The 19,966-nt window shown below is 37.1% G+C and overlaps 1 protein-coding gene across 4 annotated transcripts; it reads right to left on the bottom strand.

Annotated features, from left to right (window-relative positions):
* Positions 1–175: 175 nt before the first annotated feature.
* uso1 (USO1 vesicle transport factor) lies at positions 176–17,693 on the bottom strand. 4 transcript variants are annotated; one of them, XM_036212344.1, is made up of 26 exons: positions 17,301–17,693; positions 16,339–16,425; positions 15,197–15,261; positions 14,997–15,073; positions 14,336–14,347; positions 12,991–13,091; positions 12,814–12,916; positions 12,647–12,702; positions 12,449–12,569; positions 12,189–12,367; positions 11,788–11,928; positions 11,610–11,698; positions 11,374–11,528; positions 11,089–11,294; positions 10,928–10,948; positions 6,500–6,610; positions 6,265–6,383; positions 6,000–6,181; positions 5,794–5,915; positions 5,568–5,706; positions 4,292–4,461; positions 3,940–4,002; positions 2,141–2,239; positions 1,954–2,058; positions 1,684–1,878; positions 176–1,251 (listed from the first exon to the last, which is right to left on the bottom strand). In XM_036212344.1, the coding sequence occupies exons 1-26, from the start codon at positions 17,364–17,366 to the stop codon at positions 1,171–1,173; spliced, it is 2,865 nt and encodes a 954-aa protein (XP_036068237.1). In that variant the 5' UTR covers positions 17,367–17,693; the 3' UTR covers positions 176–1,170. The 4 variants fall into 4 exon arrangements, with proteins under 4 accessions (XP_036068237.1, XP_036068241.1, XP_024145419.1 ...); XM_036212348.1 differs by lacking the exon at positions 14,336–14,347; XM_024289651.2 differs by lacking the exon at positions 10,928–10,948 and having other exon boundaries at positions 17,301–17,692.
* Positions 17,694–19,966: the final 2,273 nt, after the last annotated feature.

Genomic DNA, 19,966 nt, shown 5'->3' with positions numbered 1-19,966 from the left:
TAAAATATGTTCTTGAAGATATTAATATTCCAGTGCACATACATTGATCAACACAAACACTGACTATTTTTCAACTGCGCAACAAGAAATACTTTCCAAAGCATCATAGCTACAACAAATACCTTGACCTTTACTGGTGTTCCTCAAAGCCGATTACTGGGCTCCCTGTTTTTTGTTTTTTTTTTTCCCACTACAAGCACGTGCAACTACTTTTTAGTAACTAATAATAAGCTGCATTAAAACAATAAATCCAAAAATGTAAATTATTTTATACATAAAGGCCATACCCTATTAGAATACGTTTTTGAAAATAGCAAATTCCACAATAAAACATATGAGGTATTAGGTTTTTTTCATTGCAACATTTGTTTTTAAAGAAAATTAAAGCATAAAATGTACTATTAATAGATATGCACTGACTTTATCATCTTAAATCAACACAGTAAATTCAAAAGACAAGTCTCACAGTGGATTTATTAAAATTTAATTAACAAATATTCCTCTATACGGCCCACATTTAGATTATTTTATTCATTTCAAGGTGGCTCGTAGATTGATAAGTTACACAATATCATACAGAAGCTGGATACCAGTACTGAACAGAACGCTGCAAAAAGAATTTCTCTGACGGGTCATGTTCTGGTCGGTGTTTTGCAGCATATTGCAGAGCGGCTGGCCTGAGCCATGACAGTGGAACACAACAACTCTATGGGTTGGAATGCGAACTTTAACCCGACAGCGAGGAAGGACGAATCCAGGATGAAGAGTGTCGCAGGTAATCCTCACCAGCACATTTGTCACTTTTTCTAATCTCAGCTCATACCTGCACTCAATGCTCTAAATGGAGACTCCTCTGTGTTTTCAGACAACTCATGTGTTCAAATGAACACTTTAGCTCATTTACATATTTTTTATAATAAACACAAAACTTGTGAAGTCCAAAACCAAATAAAGTCGATGAGATGAATGCACTGAAATGTCTAAACTGCACTGAAAATGGAACTGTTGGCAAACTTTAACTTGAACAAAAAAAATAAAAATAAACAAGTGCATGTAATGCGCCAAAACAAAGAAAAATGAAGACAATGTGGCAGCTGGGAAAGAAACTGCTTCCATGTGTAGTGTTCAGTTTCTTCTGATGAGTCTTTTCTTCCTCTCCATTTTCTGTTATTACTCATCTTCATCCTCGTCCTCATCATCGTCATCATCTGATGTCTGATCCTTGGTGTCGAGGTCGTCTTCATCTTCCACCTGCAAGGAGAGAGTCACAGTCTAACTACAGCAAAGAGATGACAAAGCTGAGTCTCATTGAAGCTAAAAAATAAAGCAGAATAAAAAAAATGAAGCTCAAATGTTTGGATATTGGCCATCTGTTTCTGAAAATTTGAGTAAAAACACTTTTTGAGATTTGACTTTCATAAAATTTACCCATTAAAACATTGTGATTTATCGAGATTAATCACAACCCACAAGTGTAATTAATCTGATTAGTATTTTTAAATCGACTGACAGCACTAGTTTTATACATCCAGTAAAATAGAAAACCATTCCAACATAATATATTGAATAGTAAAAATTGTGATTTGATTTGTAAGTCAAAATTGGATGGTCACTTAAATACTAATCTACAGCTCTAGTAGGTATACATCTGCCATATGTCAAGGACTAAGATGGTTTTCGTACCATTTGTCCCAGGTCCTTGAGTCTCTTCTTGAGGCTGTGGATCTTCTGGTCTTGGTCTGCCAGCAGCATCAGCAAGTCGTCCTGCTCCTTCTTGGACTCCTGGACCTCAGACTGCAGCTTCTCCTTCTCTGTCTGCAGGATCGCCGCCGTGCTTGTGGCTGCAGCCAGCTGCTGCTCCAGCTCAACCACGCTTCTCTACAGGTTAATGAACAGTGTGGAGGATAAACAAACAGAACAAAAACCTGCATGTCTTTAGGTATGATTACACACCTTCATCTTCTCTGTCTCAGATGTTTGTGCTGCCAGTCTGTTCTCAAGTTCTGCTACTGCACTGGCGTCTAATGAGCCGTCGCTGGGGGATGCTGCGTTAGATGACTGAAGATCATATTAGAAAAAAAAAAAGTTAATGAATAAAGAAAACTTTTGATCATTCTTTAACTAGTTTCAGGTTTTTCACCTCAGCTTCTGCTCTTCTGAGCAGCTCCTGTCTCTCCGTCTTTAGATGACTGATTTCTAAGGACTGGGACTGAACCTGACTCCTTAAAGCCTCCAGTTCCTGCAGCAACAGAAGAGAAGAAAACTCACGTTAGTGCCTTTTGGATTGAATCCAGCAGAAATGAGGTTATTCTATATCTGTGAAGAATATAAAACCATTTATGTCTAAATCTTTAAATACAGCATTAGATAGTCTTTGCTTTAAAATGCATAGTGCAGTTGACCTTTGACCCCAAAGAGTTGATGGACGCTCCAGAGAGTTTTCAAAGACCTTTTTGTCCATTTCATCAATGACAGATGTGCTTTGACTCTTCATGTTTTGGTTTGACCTCCCAGACTTACCAGTGCAATCAATCACTTACCTTATTCTTCAGCGCCTTTACATCACAGACCTGATACACATTTGTGTCAGAAACACCAATAGTGATTGCAGGCAAATAAAATGCATGAAATTGCAAACCCAAGACAAGACTATTTAAAAACAGCCTAATAAATCCATGTACGAATAAAATAAAGTATTTAAAAATAATACTGGTACATTTAAAAAAAAACATATACATAAACATATAAAAAAGTACAAATAAATTCCATGTAACTGATCCAAAATAAGGGACAAAGCAGCCAAGAAGATGAATGAATGACCTAAAATAAATAAATAATTGCGTTCAGCTTAAGAAAAATGATGCTTTTAGTGAGGGCCACGCGTGTTTTGTAGAGCCATCTTATTTTAAACCAGTTACAAGAATATCTGTAGAAAAAGGCTCAACACTTTGACTGCATTTAACTTTGTTGTTGTCCAAATGTCAGCAGACTTTATCAAGACTTACACTAAATATTTTTATTTAAGGCTAAAAAGGGAGTTTGTTAGACATTTTTGAGATTTTCTACACAAGTTTTATTTGTATGATTTTAGATCAAATTGGTTAAAACTTTATGGCAAAATGAAAATAAATAAATAAAAGAATAAAGAGTTTTAAGGTGAAAATATCAAACTCAAAAGGAGTCAAAAACTTTTTGTTATATCTTTGACTCTTAAGAGGTAAATAAAGGTTCACCACAGCTTCAGCGTCAAAGTAAGCTCTGTAATTCATAGCCCACTGAGTGAGTTGATCCTTCCTGCTGGAACAACAGTACTGAGTTTCTCAGAACTGGTGGTTTGTGTCAAAACCACAGGTGGGGTGTTAAGTAGCGCATAGATCAAGTCCCACACAGCAAGACGGAAACTCAGCAGCTGATTTGTGAGGCTTTTTTCTTGAAAATAAAAAAAAACTCAAATAAATCTTTAGATTTTGGATGAAAAAGACAGAAAACGTATAATTTAAGAAAAATACAGCGGTATTTAAAAAGGAATTTTTAATGTAGACAAATGCACTAAATTTGGAAAGCGACTGAGTCCTTGACTAAATTCCTCTGAACTGTTTGAGATGGAAACGGTTCAAATCGTCCATCTGCTCTGATCCTCTCTTTTTTTAACGTGGCGAATTTTGTGTCTGAGCAACAGTCCATACCGATTGTGTAATTTAACAACTAAAAACAATAAACAAAGTGAAGAGGATGAATGCTCAACACAATGCCCTGTGCCATTCCTGCATTCAGGGATGTGCTCTTTACCACATTTTTGCTATAGCTTTATTTTTAAAGTCTCCAAGACAAACATGATGATGTAATCTTGCACCTGAGAACAATGTTTCTGCAACAAAACACTATGTTAGAACCTGATCTTTTCAGTGTATTCAGCATACAAAAAAGGTCCCATTTCACCTGCTGCAGCTCTGTGTTGTCTGATCCTCCTGCTGGGCTCTCTGTCGTCTGGGAGCTCGACTGCTACAGTTACAAGAAACAAAAGAAACACAATAAATGCCAGAAATCAACCTCAATTTAAGACTATAAACATTTAAGTTTGAACTGTAAGTAGATTTTGTTTAGACTTAAAACAATTGATGACAAAAATTGATTCAAATAATTTTTCCAGATTTCAAAGTTTCAGGTTTATTTCAGTTTAAAATGTAGGCCACATTTATCATCAGCAGAAATTATTCTGTTTATTGGTTTGATTTCATGAAAGTTTTTGTAATCATTCCTAACACACACACACTCTTCTAGATCTACTAACCAGGGTGGTGATGAGTGCGTCTCGTTCGGCGAGCTGCGTCTGTAGGACTGCGTGCTGCTTCCGGAGTTCGTCCAGCTCTTCTCGGAGCTGAGAGAGCTCCTCAGTCTGCAGCCCGTTCACCTGAGAGCTGTCCCCCTGACTGCTGCTGGACTGACTCTGGCTCTCCTTACCTGAAGATAAACACAAACTCACTTTAATCACACAGTTGGACTCTAAAACATACGAACCTTTAAGACACACCCATGTGACGCCACACATTTATACTTGAATTATTTACTGAATAAAATCCTAAAATAAAACAAGAGTTTTGATATTTATAGAGGGCTGAGAAGGACAATTTTGCTGTTTAAACATACAAGAAAGGTGGAAGAAATTGCAATATAAATATATGATCCACTAAAGTTTAGTAATAAAGTTTAAGAGCCTTTTTTACTCAGCACAAAATGTCTGGAAGAAATGTCCCTTTAAGCTCTGAAAGGGCAAACAAGAGTTTGATATGAAGGATTTCTATCCACCCAGCCGGGATTTGAACCTTCTCACTGTTAGGCCAGACTGCTAACCACTACACTGCTTTGAAGCCAATTTGGAGAATTTGCAGACGGAAAATATGATATTTCATAAAAAGAACTCAAGAAAATATTTTAGGATAATAGTATTTTTTGGAGAATAAGGTGCATTAGGAAGAACAAAAGTCATAGTATGTGATATAACTACACTACCCAGAATGCCTAGAGAGGCCAAGTCGCAGGGGATTGGTCAGAGGGGTTGATGGGAAGTTTTTGAGCAAGAGGTTGGTAGAAAGTTAAGATTAAGTTACTTTGCTTTTACATTATTAGAAAAAACAAAAACAAAATAATACAATAATAAGCAAAGTTTCATACCAGAATTGTTAAAGATTTAAAGTAATGTATTAATAGTTTCTTTAAAACTTTTATTTAAAAATCTGAAGAAAAAAGAACTTAGAGAAAAGTAAATTTTTGTTTTTTTGGGGGGAACAATTTAGAAATTGGGGATTAAAACATTTCAAACTTTAAATAAAAACACAGCAAATTCTGTCCTCAATTCCAGCGGGACTATTTCCCTCAGAGGCTAAATGAATATCCCTCCACTCTGATGAATGATTTTTCTATTATAACAAAACCAACTCTTTAGCACAAACACCCAACAAAAAATGAGGGTTCCAGTTAAGTTTGTTTTCATTTATAAACTGTTAAAAATGAAAAAAAGTAATAGAAACTGTAAAACCAGAGGGAACATTGTATTGTTGAGGACTGACCCAGTTTCAGCTTGAGGATGTTGTACTGGTCTTTGTGCTGCTGGATCTGGGACAGCTGCTGTGTGACCGTAGCCTGCATCTGCTCGTTCTGGGAGGACAGAGATGCTACCTGCTCCTTCAACTCCTGGATCTGAGCATCCTGAGACACACAGTTGAAACTCTGCTGTTATCTGGAGACGGCAACATATACACAACTGTTGTGCAACATTTTTTAAAGGGTACTAACTTGTTCTCTGATCAGCTCCTTGTATTGAGTTACGATGTTGTCGTGCTGCTCCAGCGTCTTCTTCACCTCCTCCTCCTTTTTCTCCTCCTCACTGGACTTGTGAACCGCTTTGGTGATCACACCTGTGATGAGGAGCATTTTTAGAGCTCTAACCAGGAAATTACATCAAACCATCACTTGTACATGTGGTCGGCAGCATCACTGACCCTCCAGGTCTTTGACCAGCTTGGTGAACTCGTGGTCGAACAGCATCTGCTCCGGCGACGGGAAGACGGGCTGTGGCTTCAAGGCCGCCCGCGAATACAGCTCATGTTTGGTGATGAAGCCCAGCTTCTCCACAAAGTTTTCCTTTCCGATGCGCTTCTCAATCAGCTGCTTTAGCTTCTCCCTAAAGAAGACAAAAGGAAAAATCTTTGCTGAACTCAAACTTTTAACTGGACGGTGACGTTAAATCGACTCAAAAAAACATACTTGGTGTAGTTTTCCAGTGAGTTATCATTATAATAGATACAGATGCCGAGCAGCAGCGCACAAAGGCCCTGAACCAGCCTCTCGTCTTCTCCCAGGTTCTCAGAGATCTGAGCCGTCAGCTGCAGGATTCAGAGTCAAGGCTTGTGATTCAGGGGAAACCTCTGGAGGAGCGGTGACCCTCCACAGCAATAAATACAACAGGGAGGACGGTAAAAAAGGCAGTGATGAAGGATACAAAGGGAACATTATCCTGGTTGTGCAGGAAGTGCGTGACAGCAATGGGACAGTTGCTGATCCATGTGCACAACAGCATCAGGAGGCCCACCCTGGTCTGAACTTTGCTGCCCTGCAGAGAACAAGACCATGAGTCTGAGGATGAGCTTCTGAGTTGTGAGCAGAGGCATCAAAAGCGTGTTAGACCTCAAAAGTTGAGAGAGCGTACACAAAGAGACTTCAGACCCAAAGAACTAAACACAAAAGTTGGAGTTAAAAAGGTTAAAAATCAGTTTCAGAGTTCATCTAAACCCACAAAACACCCCGTAATATTTCAAATAATGGTTTTCAAAGCACAAAATAACAAACGACCAACCCTAAAATCAAGCAGAGGATGGCAATATTTGAAATAAATTAGCTTTAAATAAGTATTTGGAGGCCAAACACAAACAAAAATAACAAAACATATGAATAATGAATAATAAAATGTTATGGACTCATTGTTATGGCAGTCAAATGATGCCAAATGTTAGTATCTATTCAAGCCAACACCAAACAGTTTGGGCGTTTTAAATGTTAAAACAAAAACAAACATGCAAAAAAAAAAAACAAAAAAAAAAACAAGTGTAGTATTTGCTATAATAACATTTTGTTCAGACTTATAATTTCAATCATTCTTGTAGAGCAAAGCATCATGGGAGTGGATTTACTCATGCAGCGCTCACTTTTGTTGAATGAGAAGGAAAGGAACTAATAGTAAAATTGTGTTTGATAATTAATGAAAAATGTTTTCTCTGCCTGGCCAAAAACAGACTCTGAACTTATATTTTAACTCACTGACATTAATTTATTTATTTGTGAGAAAAAAAATGTCATGGTCTAAATGGCTGAACACACCTGAACCAGGTAATCAGTCAAGAGCAGGGCTTGGATATCTGGAAATCATGCAGACACTGTCCCTCGAGGCCTGAAGTTGCCCATCCCTGAACTAGACTGTAGGTTTTCCACCATTTCAAGAAGAACATTTTCTAGATAATGAAACTCCACGATTCACTGGTCACGTTACATTCCTGCAAAGTCAGACACTGCGGTTCTGCCTCCCAGTTCTGCTGCAGTTCTACCAGTCCTCTCAGAGGAACCGGTTGAAGCAGATAACAGCTTCCCTCAGTCTGGTTAAGCTCGTCCTGTCTTCCTGTTAAAAGTGAATTTTAAAAATTTTTTCAGTGTTTGTTCCTTAGACTGGAGGAAGTTTCTTTGAACTGTTTAAACAATCTGAATAAAATTAGACAAACATTAATTTGTAGTAAACTGTACTAAACTAGAATTTTGTTTTTGAGCGACTAAACTGTACTTTTGAATTTAGTTATTAGCTGAAATTACTGTTAGGATTTTTTTGGTCAGGCAGAATAATAATAAACATTTGGGCCTTAATCAAAAGGAAGAAATAAAATATAATTGTTTAATTTGGATGAAAAAATTATGTTCATTTCATCTTAATTTCTGTGTTTATAATGATTAAATAATGCGCAGCATGCACCAACAAAGGATACATGTCTTTCCTTCACTAAAGCAATGGATGCCAAGCAGATACTATTTTCCTGCACATGTGTGTGCTTTCACACACATGTGGAGGTAAGGTTTAGGGAATTAGGAGAACGTACAAAAATCACCTTTGTCGCTTTAGTCTCCAAATGTGACGCAATGCAAAATTAAATCAAACAAAAGGACAGAAATGAGTTCAGGTTTTCATTTAGTTTCAATTTTAAGACTAAAAAGCAGAGTGGGGAGATAATATTTTTATGAAAAACTAAAAGTAAAAAATCTACTGTAATTTATTTGATGGAAAATTTCTCAACCAGAAATAATTCAAAGTATGAATTCAGTATAAAAAAACTTAAAATCTCTTAAAACATGGTTCAAACATGGTTAAAATAAATAATATTCCTAAAATTTCTGCCTTTATTTATTTCCAATCATTAATTATGTGAGAACTAACTTACAGAACAAAACTTAATTATTTTAGAAAAGTTTTCTTTTACAATTTTCTGTTGAACCATTAATTGAAGTAAATATGAATGAATTCAGTTCTTTAACAGTAATATACAGCTTTACTGGGAGAATAGCCATAAACAAATATACACATCAATCTGTCCAAAAAAACATTTAAAAGTCAATGAAAGTTGGCTACATTACAAAAACAGCGTTTTCTAAACGATGCGAAAAAAACGATTCATTTTAATCTAATCTAAGACATTATCACAGGTTAGTGTCCTTATCAAAGAGATGTCTACATATCAAGGAAAAGTCGCTTTTATAGATAAGAAAAAGACCAAAAAAACCTGCACAACCACCTTTTTCCAGTCACAAACTCTTACAGGAAAATCTAGTTTCCAGTTTATGTTTTTCTTGCTCCTGTCAGTGACCAGAGTCATGTTAACCATTGGATTGTACATACTAACATTTAAATCTATAAAATAGTAACACGGCTTCAAAGATTGAGTAAAAGTAATTTAAGAAAAACTGTCTCAGCAGTTATATAAGCTTAAATACATAAACACACAAATGAGAAAGCAGAGTTTCCCAGACCATTACTGTTAGTGTGTCTCAACCATACGGTTTAATTAGTCTACAATAGGGTGACATTTTGAAAATTTGCACTTCTACCCTGTTAGATACAACTGAAATGAAATAATCTAGCCTGTTCCAGCAGCTTGTTCACATGCAATGGTCCACCACTATACCCAAACCAACGTTAGTCTGACCCATGACTGTACATGAGAACTGGACTGAGTGACCCCTCTCAACGTTGTGTTCCAAACAGTGTGTACACGCTGGTTCCAAGAACCCAAAATCCCACAGACTTTCATTAAGAAATAAACAGCTATGACTCAGTTATTACCAGAATAACCATTCTTGCTTTGGTACTTTTTTATATATATAGTCCTGCTAAGCCAATTTATTAAAATCATTTTCTGTAGTGCAAGTTATTCAGCTATAAACGGACCAATGCTCTCAATTAAAGCATTTTGTCTCACGTTCAAAACGTCTGACAGATTCACTTGACCTCTCTTTCAGGTGATAGGGTTGTAGACTTCCAAAAGGTTCACTCCTGATTGGTGAGAGTGGTTGCCATAGAAATGTCAACTCAGACCGACACAGACCAATCATGGCTTACCGACGATGTCTGGCTCTAATGGTGGATTCACACAAGACACGGTTTGTGTGGCGGAGGCGTCAAATTTCAATGTTGTCAATGTGCGATGCAATTTGAGGTCTTGCAGAGCAATTTGGGTGTCAGGCGTGTCAAAGTTGCATCAACCAATCAGGGACTCCGCTTTGGGAATGTGACATTTTCAGTGACCAAATCAAAGGGTAGAAATAAACATTCAATATGGCCGCTCAATACAAGTAATCTGTTTTCTTAATCCGCTGAGGCTGCGGGGCTGACGGAGACTGTCCCAGCTATTGTTGGGTGAAGGCAGGGTACATCCTGGACACGTTGCCAGCGTGTCACAGAGCCCATGGAGCTGGAGCGATCAGCCCGTTACGCTAGCTAGCCACCCGATGGACAGAGCAAGCGAGTGAGCACTCCAAAACATATGGACCCAAGCAAGTTGCTCAACATCATCCATGTTTTCCATGATGTGGTCAACAAATGAAGTTCTTCAGCGGTTGCTCTGCGGCTGGGGTGTCAAGGTGTCCAGCAGTAAATTTGACGCGGGCCAAAAGTGAGGCAGCAAACGCAAATTTGACATGCCAAACGCGTCTGGTGTGAATACACCGTAACAGGGCCAAAAAACTGAATTGATTTCATTAAGTTAGAGCTGGATGTAAACCATTTTGTATGGGTGATGTCACACTCATTCAGTCCAGTTTTTATGTACAGTCAATGGTCTGAAAACAACAGGTCAACAAAAACTGCTTAAAACAAACACTACAAGTCCACACTCTTCAGATCTACGATGAGAGTCAGTCAAAAGTCCAACACAAGCCTTAATTATACTGCATGATAGGAATTAGAAATAAAAGCCACCAGCTCTGCCGACTCCAAAGAGCCCTAGCTGGAAAGTGAAAAATGCCCCAAATAAGCGAAGTGCGGGAACAATCCAAGGTCAAAGCACAAAGCAAAGGTTAGGAGGTCAAACAAAATAGGACAACTACAAGCAGTTGCTGTCCTCCTTCCGCCTGTTTCATACTTGAGTTTCACATTTCACCACTGGACACAATCCTATATATTTTTTGGCATTTCTGGTCATTTCACTTTTTGCTACCTAAAAATAAATAAATATATCGCTGGGTTATAGACTTCAGTAAAAAAGCGTGCCGCTAAGGAGTCAAAGGGAAGCAAAGTCCACCAACAAGCGGGTCACAGAGACCCCTACTCCTCTGCCAAGCTGAAATAACAGGTGCCACCCAAACACACATGTACACACAGAGGCACGTTACTCACCCGCCGGACGATCTTATCACCCTGCAAAACCACAACAATACAACACGGTTCTTCTCATTGCGGTTTATAACTCAGCATTGATCTTTGTTGATTCATTCACTGGTTTTATGCTAAGACAACGCACGCAACAAGCTTGTCCCGTCGGTACTACGATGTCCTACCTGGGACAGAATGTTGGTGCACTGCTGCAGCAGGGACACGGGGGGTTTGCCCAGGCTGGTGGCAAGCTGAACTCGGAGCAGCTGCTCCTTCTGAGTGAGGTTATCCTGGAGAGCATGGGCCAGGGCCACGGCCGCACACCAGTTAGACAGAGAGTCTGCTGAGAACAAACCTCCACACAGGAGCTGGCCGGCTGAGATAGAGTTGGCTAAAGGGGGAGAGAATAGACCCAATTAAATAGATATTTATATGCAAATAATGGCAGTGAGAAACAGATTGAAACATACCATCGATGGTTGAGGGAAGTAGTGTAGCCACGATCTCCCCCTGACCCTTCTGGTTTTTGTAGAGGAAACACTGGAAACAGTAAAGGACTGCACAGCGAAGCACAAACGGCTGCCTCTCATTCACCATGGACATGAGCAGCACCACGATGGCTGGTCTGCAGACACAAACAACAAAGATTGCACATTAAAAAAAGTGTTTTTTTTTTTGCTTGAGGATAACAAACTGCTTTCATTACCGTGGAGGGTTTGAAGGGGCGTTGACGGACGCAAAGTAATCCTGGTTGATCTGTGACCCCCTGATCACTTCTGAAACGGTGTTTATAGTCTGGAAAGAAACAGTCCAGGGAAAGTTTTTGTTAGTGTCGTGCCATACGGTCACTGTGCCAGGTCAATATTCACGCTCTCTGCAGTTACCTCTGTTAGGATATCAGCGGGCACACCGGTGGCCATGAGGATGGTGCACAACTGTTGCAACAGGCCGCACTGGAACATGCACTTCTGACAGCTCGCTGTCGCTCCAGGGGAGTTCACTGGTGAAACCATCACTCGCACCAGCTGGGAATTAAAAGATTGTTTGGACTCCATTCTTTTTTTACATATTAAATGTTACTATTCTTCATTTTTTAGCATGCATTTCCTTGAAGTCCCATTCCGATCATCTTTTGATCTATTGTAAAAGGATTCCCAGTGGTCTTTTGATTATGTTTATGCAGTTTTAACAAAAATTAAAAAAAAAAAGCTGTTGATTTTTAGGACATAGTTTCTGCAGAGCAATAAGAGTTCATTCAAAATTCCTCTGAGCTCTTTGGTGCTACCTGCAGCATGAGGTGGAGGTTGGTGACCTTCTGTGCAGACCAGCCAGAGTTATCATCCCCAACCTCAAACCAGGGCTTCATTCTCTGGATGTAAGAGCCCTCCTTAAAGAAGTTCTGGTTAGAGCTGTTGTTCTTTAGCAGGTTGAGCAGCAACAACAAACAATCCTCCACCACAATACCTGCAACAAAGGAACGAGGGGGGGGGATTCAGGACACAGAAAAAAAGGTTGCAACAGTTCTGCATGCAGGACCCTTTTCACCTCCATCGCTGCTGCCCTCCTCCGTGATGATATCTAAGAGGCGCTCAAAGGCGTTCTCAAAGGCCACAATTTTCTGAATGGCTGCGTTGCCTTTGGTCAGCTGCTGGAGTAGCAGCAAGCCCTGTAGGAGGCAGACAACATGACTGTCCAGAGTCTGACAAATATTTCACGATGGGCAATGAAATGAAGTGCACTCACGTCATTGCGAATTACTTCTCTGGAGTCTGCTAACAGGTCCATTAATCTGGAAACACCTGCGAGGGAAAATCGATAGTTTTTTGTTTTTTTTTAAGTTTAAAGGATATGAATGGATTGTTAACAGCTGGAATAAACAGTAAAATCTGAGTGAATGAGAAGAGACTTACCCATGGGGCTGACGAGAATGATGCCTTGCACTTGGGTGCCCTGACTCTTCAAAAGAGCTGTCAGCAGTTTCACCGCAGGCCAACGCACGTGAAAGTCGAACTCCTGAAACCCCACCGCCGACAGTTAAACTCAATTAAAAGCAATCTGTCTGCAATCATCCAAGAACAGGACCGTACCTCCAGAAGGGTGAGGAGCAGCGTGATGCGCTCGGGATCTTGAATGAACTTCTCTGTAAACAGGGCGCCGAGGTCGTCCGTCTGCTTCTGGGTATTCTCGTCTGACAAGAAACATGGAAAACTCGAGCGGTTAAGTCTTTGAACATATGTCCCAATGGACGTAGAGTGTGAATCAACAGTTTAAAATCTTTGTTGCATCAACAGGGATGAGAAACAGAAAAACATTTTCAAAGGCAGTGGGTCCACTTCCTGTTTCTCAATTCATCTGTCATCATGACATTATAAAGCTTAAAATCCCATTAAAAATTGTATCTTTTTATTCCAATCAGCTCCATATCATTTTCCTATCCTCATTATACTACTTACTGCACCCATTAAAATAGCATTAGCTTTATTGCTCCATTAGCACACTGCTAGAGTGTCTCGAACCACTTTTACCTAAATGGATGATGTCCAACAAAATGAGGAAAAAAAGACTTCACGTCTGTTTTTGTGAGGTTTTTTGGAAGTCTTTAGGGGTAAGGATTATGTTTTACAACACACATTGTGAACATACAAAATATTCAGAAAGCTTTGTGGTATTAGTAAAGCATTCCCAGTACCACCCATTGACTGTATAAGAGAACTGGAGAGAATGAGTATGACGTTAACCATAGGAAAAAAATTAAGTCAAATCAGTCATCATTTGTTTTTTTTTTGTAACATGGACTTCAACACAGACAATGTCAATAAAGCAGTGAATAGTTTGAATTGGTACGAGTTAGTATTTCTATAGCAACCACTCTGACCAACCAGGAGTGAGCTAGATTGAACTCTGCATCACTTTTAAAAGCATACACAAAATATGTCAAATGTTTTTTATAATAATCACTTAATAACTTTCAGGACAGAAACAATAGGATTAGCAAGAATATGTTAAAAAGAGTAGTAATAGAAGTCTATGGGATTTTAGCTTTTTGGAGTCAGTGGTTATTTTTTTATTTAGAATGGGAGGAGGAGGGGTTACAGTCCAGTTCTTAAATACAGTCAATGGTACCACCCCAAACACCTTGGTGTCGCTTTGCTGTACTGCAATATTTTTTGTTGTTAGTCAATGTGCAGTACAGCAGAGACAGCTCAGCAGTTTATCAACAAACAGGCACAACATTATGCTTCCTTGAGACGGGTAGAAGGGTTGTTTGGTTTGGTCGTCTCAAGTCAGAAACAAGTTTGTTGGTTTTTGTGCGAACATGCCACAGCCTAATTTAGGGCACTGCAGGGACATCAATATGCATGGATGAATAATATGTGCTGCTGCTGGTGGTGGTTAAAGAGGCTGACATCATGCATAATCAAAGACATTTACCTTCTGATTCATCTGTGGGGTTAAAACATGAAAGAGAAGAGAGACATGAGAGCCTTTATGCAACACATTCAACACTAGTGAAGGTAATAAAAAGAAGGGAACGCAGACTGAAGACTAACAAACTGATACAATCATCCACCTTTGTACTCATGCAAACACAACACTACTCAATGAGGCTGGACTTAAAAACAAATGATAAACCAATGATTTCCCATTAGATAATCAATACAGACTCGATCGATTCATATTTAAAGCAAAGGTTCCATTTAATTCAGACACGATCAGCTTACAAATACATTTCCGTGCATCATATTTTTACTATGAAATGTTTCCATTTTGTGGATTTTATATTCTTATCTGTACATATTGGTTTTTATTTCCAAGTAAAATTAGTTTTTAAACAAAATTGGAAAAATAAATCTATATCAAATCTAGTTGTGAACTTATCAAAACAGTTTTCTAATCAATATGTTGGGAGTGATAGCTCTATTTAGTTGTCTGAAGAGTGGGTAGAATTTCCTTTTAAAAGGTTCCATGAATTTGGAGTTTTTAGAGGAATCCAAAAAAATCACTGTAGAATTATTGATATTAATTAATCAAATAAAACTGAATAATTCCAGGAAAAACGAAAAAACAACACAAAACCTATAGGGTAGCGTACCTTGTTCTTCTTCCTCATCATTGCAGATGATGTTGTAGAGTGTGTCCAAAGAATAGCCAAGGATTTCAGAGTCAGATCTGGAGCATTTGGAAAGAGAATTCAAATATTCTTAGGTATTGCAAATGTCTTTTTTAGCCTGACTGATAAATTACAAGTCAATACAAGTTTATTATCCTGTAAGCTGAGTAAAAGAGAGATACCTGTCAGTCTGCAGTATGGTAACCAGGTGATCCATGGCCTGTGTGCCAACTTCCATGCGGTATTTCTACAAAAATATATGCCCATAATATTACATTTTGTTTGTGCAGGTTTGGAAAAATAACTTAAGTCTACAGGAAAAAAATGCTTCTCAACGTCAACTCAATCTCCTAACATTTCTGATTTTATTAATCAACTTTTTGAGATTAGAGTGTCTTTTAACTAAGAGGTTCACCGTAAGAAATAAAAATGCTTTGATCAGGAGTTCAATATAAAAAAAAGAAAATGTAACACACCAGACCTACAACTTTTCACACATTCATTAGTATTAGATTAAAAGCAAAATTTTATTACAAGCTGATTGTTATTATTTTTTAGCATATGAAGAAAAAAAAAATAAGGTACAAGTAAATCCAATTACACTGGTGCAAACAATGCTCATAAAGCTTAAATAATAAAATTATAGCCTTAGTTTTTTATGCCAAATGAATTAGATTGCTAATTCAGAGCCTAAAATGTGGACCCAGCTCATGATAAAGAATCCTCCAAGCCAGAAGAAGAGAAAGCTGCAGGAGCATAATTTCTTTATGGTGTTATACAAAGATCCAGATCTGTTCTTGTATGATCAGCATTTTAGAAAGGAAGTCTAAAAGTTGACTGCAGAAATCGAGTTTTCTTTAGTTCTCTTATTTTAAGACAAAACAATCATAAACTTAGCTTTATCGTGGATAAAACACTGAAGCCTTAATGTAAGCTCAAATGTAAATGTCCTACAAACAATTTCATCTTTTAATTCACACTACATAAGGGGAAAGACCAGAAACATCGTTCATAATGTAAACATTTGTACAGACAAATCTGGTCACTATTCATGATGAAAATATTTGCAAGGAGCTTTTACAAACAGTAACCGTAGCTTGTAACAGCATGTGCAAACAAATCCAGATTGGGCCATCCACTTGAACAGAGAATTAAAAAAAATATATTTGAAGTGTAGGCGTCATCATCTCTCCTTCAGAGACATTTAAGGGTGAAATACGTCTTGGACTTTGTCCATTCTTACAGAAAAAGCATGTTTGTTCCTAAAAAGGTTTAACTGGCCCTACCAAAATGTACGTCTGCATAGTTTGCTTTAATTGGATACCTTAGAAAGGGCTTTGAGGGCCCGGACAGCGTCCCTCCGGTCTTCCAGAAGTGTGGAGGAAGCAACCCTGTCACACAACTTCTGAATCTGTCAACAAACAAGAAAACAAAGTCATTTTTCCAGACAAAACATAAAATTTTTGTAGGATACTTGTTATACAAGTATGAACTTTTTCACCAACAAACAATAAAAGAATCCCCAAAATTTGTGTTAAGGGATTCATCTGAAATAAACAAACAGTTTTGGTTGAATTACAAGCTGTTATAATACAGTTTAATGCTCAAAAATGATTAGTTTTATTGCACAGCATATTCATAATCAAAAGTTAATTTGATTACCTTTAAATACAAAAGACTTTGTATTTACATGTAACTTAGCCATATATATATATAAATAATAATACTTAATAATCAATACGGCTAGAAGAGACAAACTTGTGTAAACTGAAAATGAATCCTCATGTGATGAAGATTCAAATGTCTTATCTTTTAGTGGGGTGACGTCATAGACAGAAAACTAGTATATGACAATGTTTTTATTTATCCTAAATATTACTATTCACAAATGTAAAGTACAACCAAAGTGCTCCAATTTACGTTAAAGTTACATTTAAAATGATGAATGCAAACTGTCGTGAATTGTCGTAAAATGTCAATTGTAGAAGTTAGGGTTAGGGTGACTTCCAAGTGACGGGTTAAGACAGTCTTGGTTAATGAAATGTCAGTGTATTTCAAAGGATAACGGACGGACACTTTGACGACTATCAATTGTGCTAGCAGGTTAGCTTATTAGCCTTGCATTGATAAGAGCTTTTTATCTACCACTTCCATACAAATTAATCAAAGTTCGGCCCCAAAATGAACGTATTTATTATTTTTATTTTGTCTAAATGTCTTCGATGTTTTTTGTTTATCCTATCGGACAATCAAAGTCAGCTCCAGCTAGCATTGCTAGGTTCCTACCGTTTCAGCTCCTGTGGGCTGCGGCCCGGCAGCCTGCCCTCCCATCACTCCCCTGAGAAAGTTCATCTTAACCGGCGTCCTCTAAGAGAAGACTTCAGACCAGACGCTTTTTGTTTAAAAAGAAACTCCGACCACTGTCTCCGTGGTACGAGTGAAAAGTGTAAAAAGAAAAAAAAGAACAAATAATGAGACAGTGTAAAGAATTGTTTTTACACTATGTACAGCCACCAACCCCGGATGTGAGATGGACGCGCATGCGCACGAACTAGGCGAGACGTGGCTCACCAGCAGATGAGTGATCAGTTTTCTTAAAGGGACAGAGGACTATTTCTTTTTGTCACGTGAACTGTAGAGGTCGCTGTGAGTATAAAATCAAACACCAATGAATCTACCACCACTTTCATATTTATGATCAACTAATTTTCCAAAAGTGTTATATGATAATAATTTAAACATATTAAAATATACTTATTTTTATTTCGATGAAAATTCAACATATGTGTAATTTATTAAAAGCTCTGAAATATATGATTAAATAATATAAACTATATAAAGTTGGGGGATTATAATCACTGTCAGGTGGAATTCAAAAATTATAATTACAAGTACAATTGTTAAAAAAAAAGTCACACATTATTTTTTAACCAATATTAAGAAATATTGGTTATATATATATATATATATATATATATATATATATATATATATATATATATAAGAACCAAACTCCGAACATCAGAACATTTTCTTACTAAACAGACTGTTTTTAAAATATAATATTTGGTTTGTTTTATTCTATAGATCTATTTGTATTTTAAATATAGTCTTTTACCCCTATTTGCATACTGCTTTATATTTTTATGCATAGTTTTAACATCTAAAGATAATTTTACATCATATTCTAGTAAAATAATATTAAATTATAAAATAAATAAAATAATAATAATAATAAATAAAAAACATCAACCTGACAGTGTACTACAGATAAAAATGAACTTGGCATATCCACATTTTATTATGTTTATTAATCTGCAATATCACTGTCTTAGTAAACAAATGCTTAAAATGCAATAAGTGGATCTGACTGTGTCTAAATTTGTTATTCATACCACATAATATCATGAAAGGTATTTATAAAAAGATAAAAATTTTTGAGTTTCTCAAAAACTAAAAAACTAGTAGACTTTAAAACCATCTGGACCCAGAAATTCAACAAATTCTTAACACTTCACTTAAAATATTATTATTATAGATTTAGTTTGTTCACTCTTTTTATTCTAGTCAGGCTCCCAGAAAATTTGGAACATACATGTCAGCTGTTTTCAGGTTGTTTACCTCCACACTAAGCAGCAACTTCACAACAGTCAGTGACCCTTCAAATTAAAAGACAGCCCCGTTGTGATTAACCTCACGTGGTTGTTGTTTTTAAGATGGGAAGAAGCCAGAAGACTAAAAAACAGGAGAAAAAAATACACGCAGGGCTGGAGAGCAAAGACAAAGGCAAAAAATAGTAAATCAGCACTTTTCTGCTTTTTTGCAGATGAACGCCACACTTCAAAACAGCAGCGGATTATTAAAAAAAATCCAGATTTATCGTGAATGCACCAAACACAACAACAGTACAAGTTTCACATTGCAAAAAAAAAAAAAAAAAATAAAACACAGAGGAACAGACTTGGCGATGAAGTCTAAAGTTTATTAAGCAAAAGGGACAGAGAAATAAATCACTTTAGTTTTTTTGACAGGTGCAGTAACCAGCTGCTTGACATTATGGTCCTTTCAACTACTAAATCAGTCGGATGTATTAAAGATTACCACAAAAAATAGAAATACCAACCATCAGTGATTGCTTTGTATTTGAAAGTTCAATTTTTTCTGTCAGTTTACAGTGTGTGTTGACTCATTTGCACAAAACTGGTAAGTCAATCAGAGGACATACCTAAGAGAAAAACGGTTCAAAAAAGAAATTATCTTTTGATGATAATAATAATAATGTAAAAGGCATGGCAGGAGAAACAATGCTGTTTTTATCAAAATAAATCAAACATTTAATCAAAAATGGTTGGTTTGTGAAAGAAAAGCTCAATGTTTTCAGAGGAGAGAAACCTTTGTGGATCATCTTTTTTTTTCAAAATGTACATTCACTTTGTAAAATAAGAAGCATTTATTATTATTTTTTTTTAAACAAACGGATTGTCTGTGAAGGGTCCCTTCCTCCAAAAGATTTTTTTCCTTTTTTAATTAAAGGCTTCACTTAGAAATTCCCAGCAAACACGACTCATCAGCTGAGCTGTGCTGTTATCAGTAGTTTATTGTATGTTAAGCCCAACACATTCAGAATGTAAAACCAAAAATATAATATAAACTGAGAAAAAAAAAACAAAAAGGAGAATTCTCCACCTGCAACAATTTTGTACCAGCAACAATATGAAAGAGTAAAACACAGAAAAATTAAACCAGCTGTCTTACTACACCTGCTTCAAAAAGAAAAAAAAAACTTTTATTTCCATTCAGATAAAAGGCTGGAATGATTCCACATTTTTAAAATTAATAATTTATGTTTTATCTTTTTGTGAGGAATCTTTAAAGTTTAGGAAGGGGCAAATAATTACGTTACCACCACCGACGAAAGCATGATGGCTCTTCTTCACCGCTCTCCTGGTCGT

This window comes from Oryzias melastigma, linkage group LG1, assembly GCF_002922805.2.
Source record: "Oryzias melastigma strain HK-1 linkage group LG1, ASM292280v2, whole genome shotgun sequence".
NCBI lineage: Eukaryota > Metazoa > Chordata > Actinopteri > Beloniformes > Adrianichthyidae > Oryzias > Oryzias melastigma.
Note: the sequence above shows the minus strand (reverse complement) of the source record. Positions and strands in the feature narration are given on the sequence as shown.

What these genes read in the sequence shown, in the direction of transcription:
- uso1 (XM_036212344.1), bottom strand. Translation starts at nt 17,366, where the DNA reads ATGAACTTTCTCAGGGGAGTGATGGGAGGGCAGGCTGCCGGGCCGCAG. An exon ending in ACCTCCACCTCATGCTGCAG is followed by an intron (nt 11,929 to 12,188) that starts GTAGCACCAAAG and finishes TTTAATTCCCAG; the next exon opens with CTGGTGCGAGTGATGGTTTC. An exon ending in CTGAGACAGAGAAGATGAAG is followed by an intron (nt 1,879 to 1,953) that starts GTGTGTAATCAT and finishes ATTAACCTGTAG; the next exon opens with AGAAGCGTGGTTGAGCTGGA.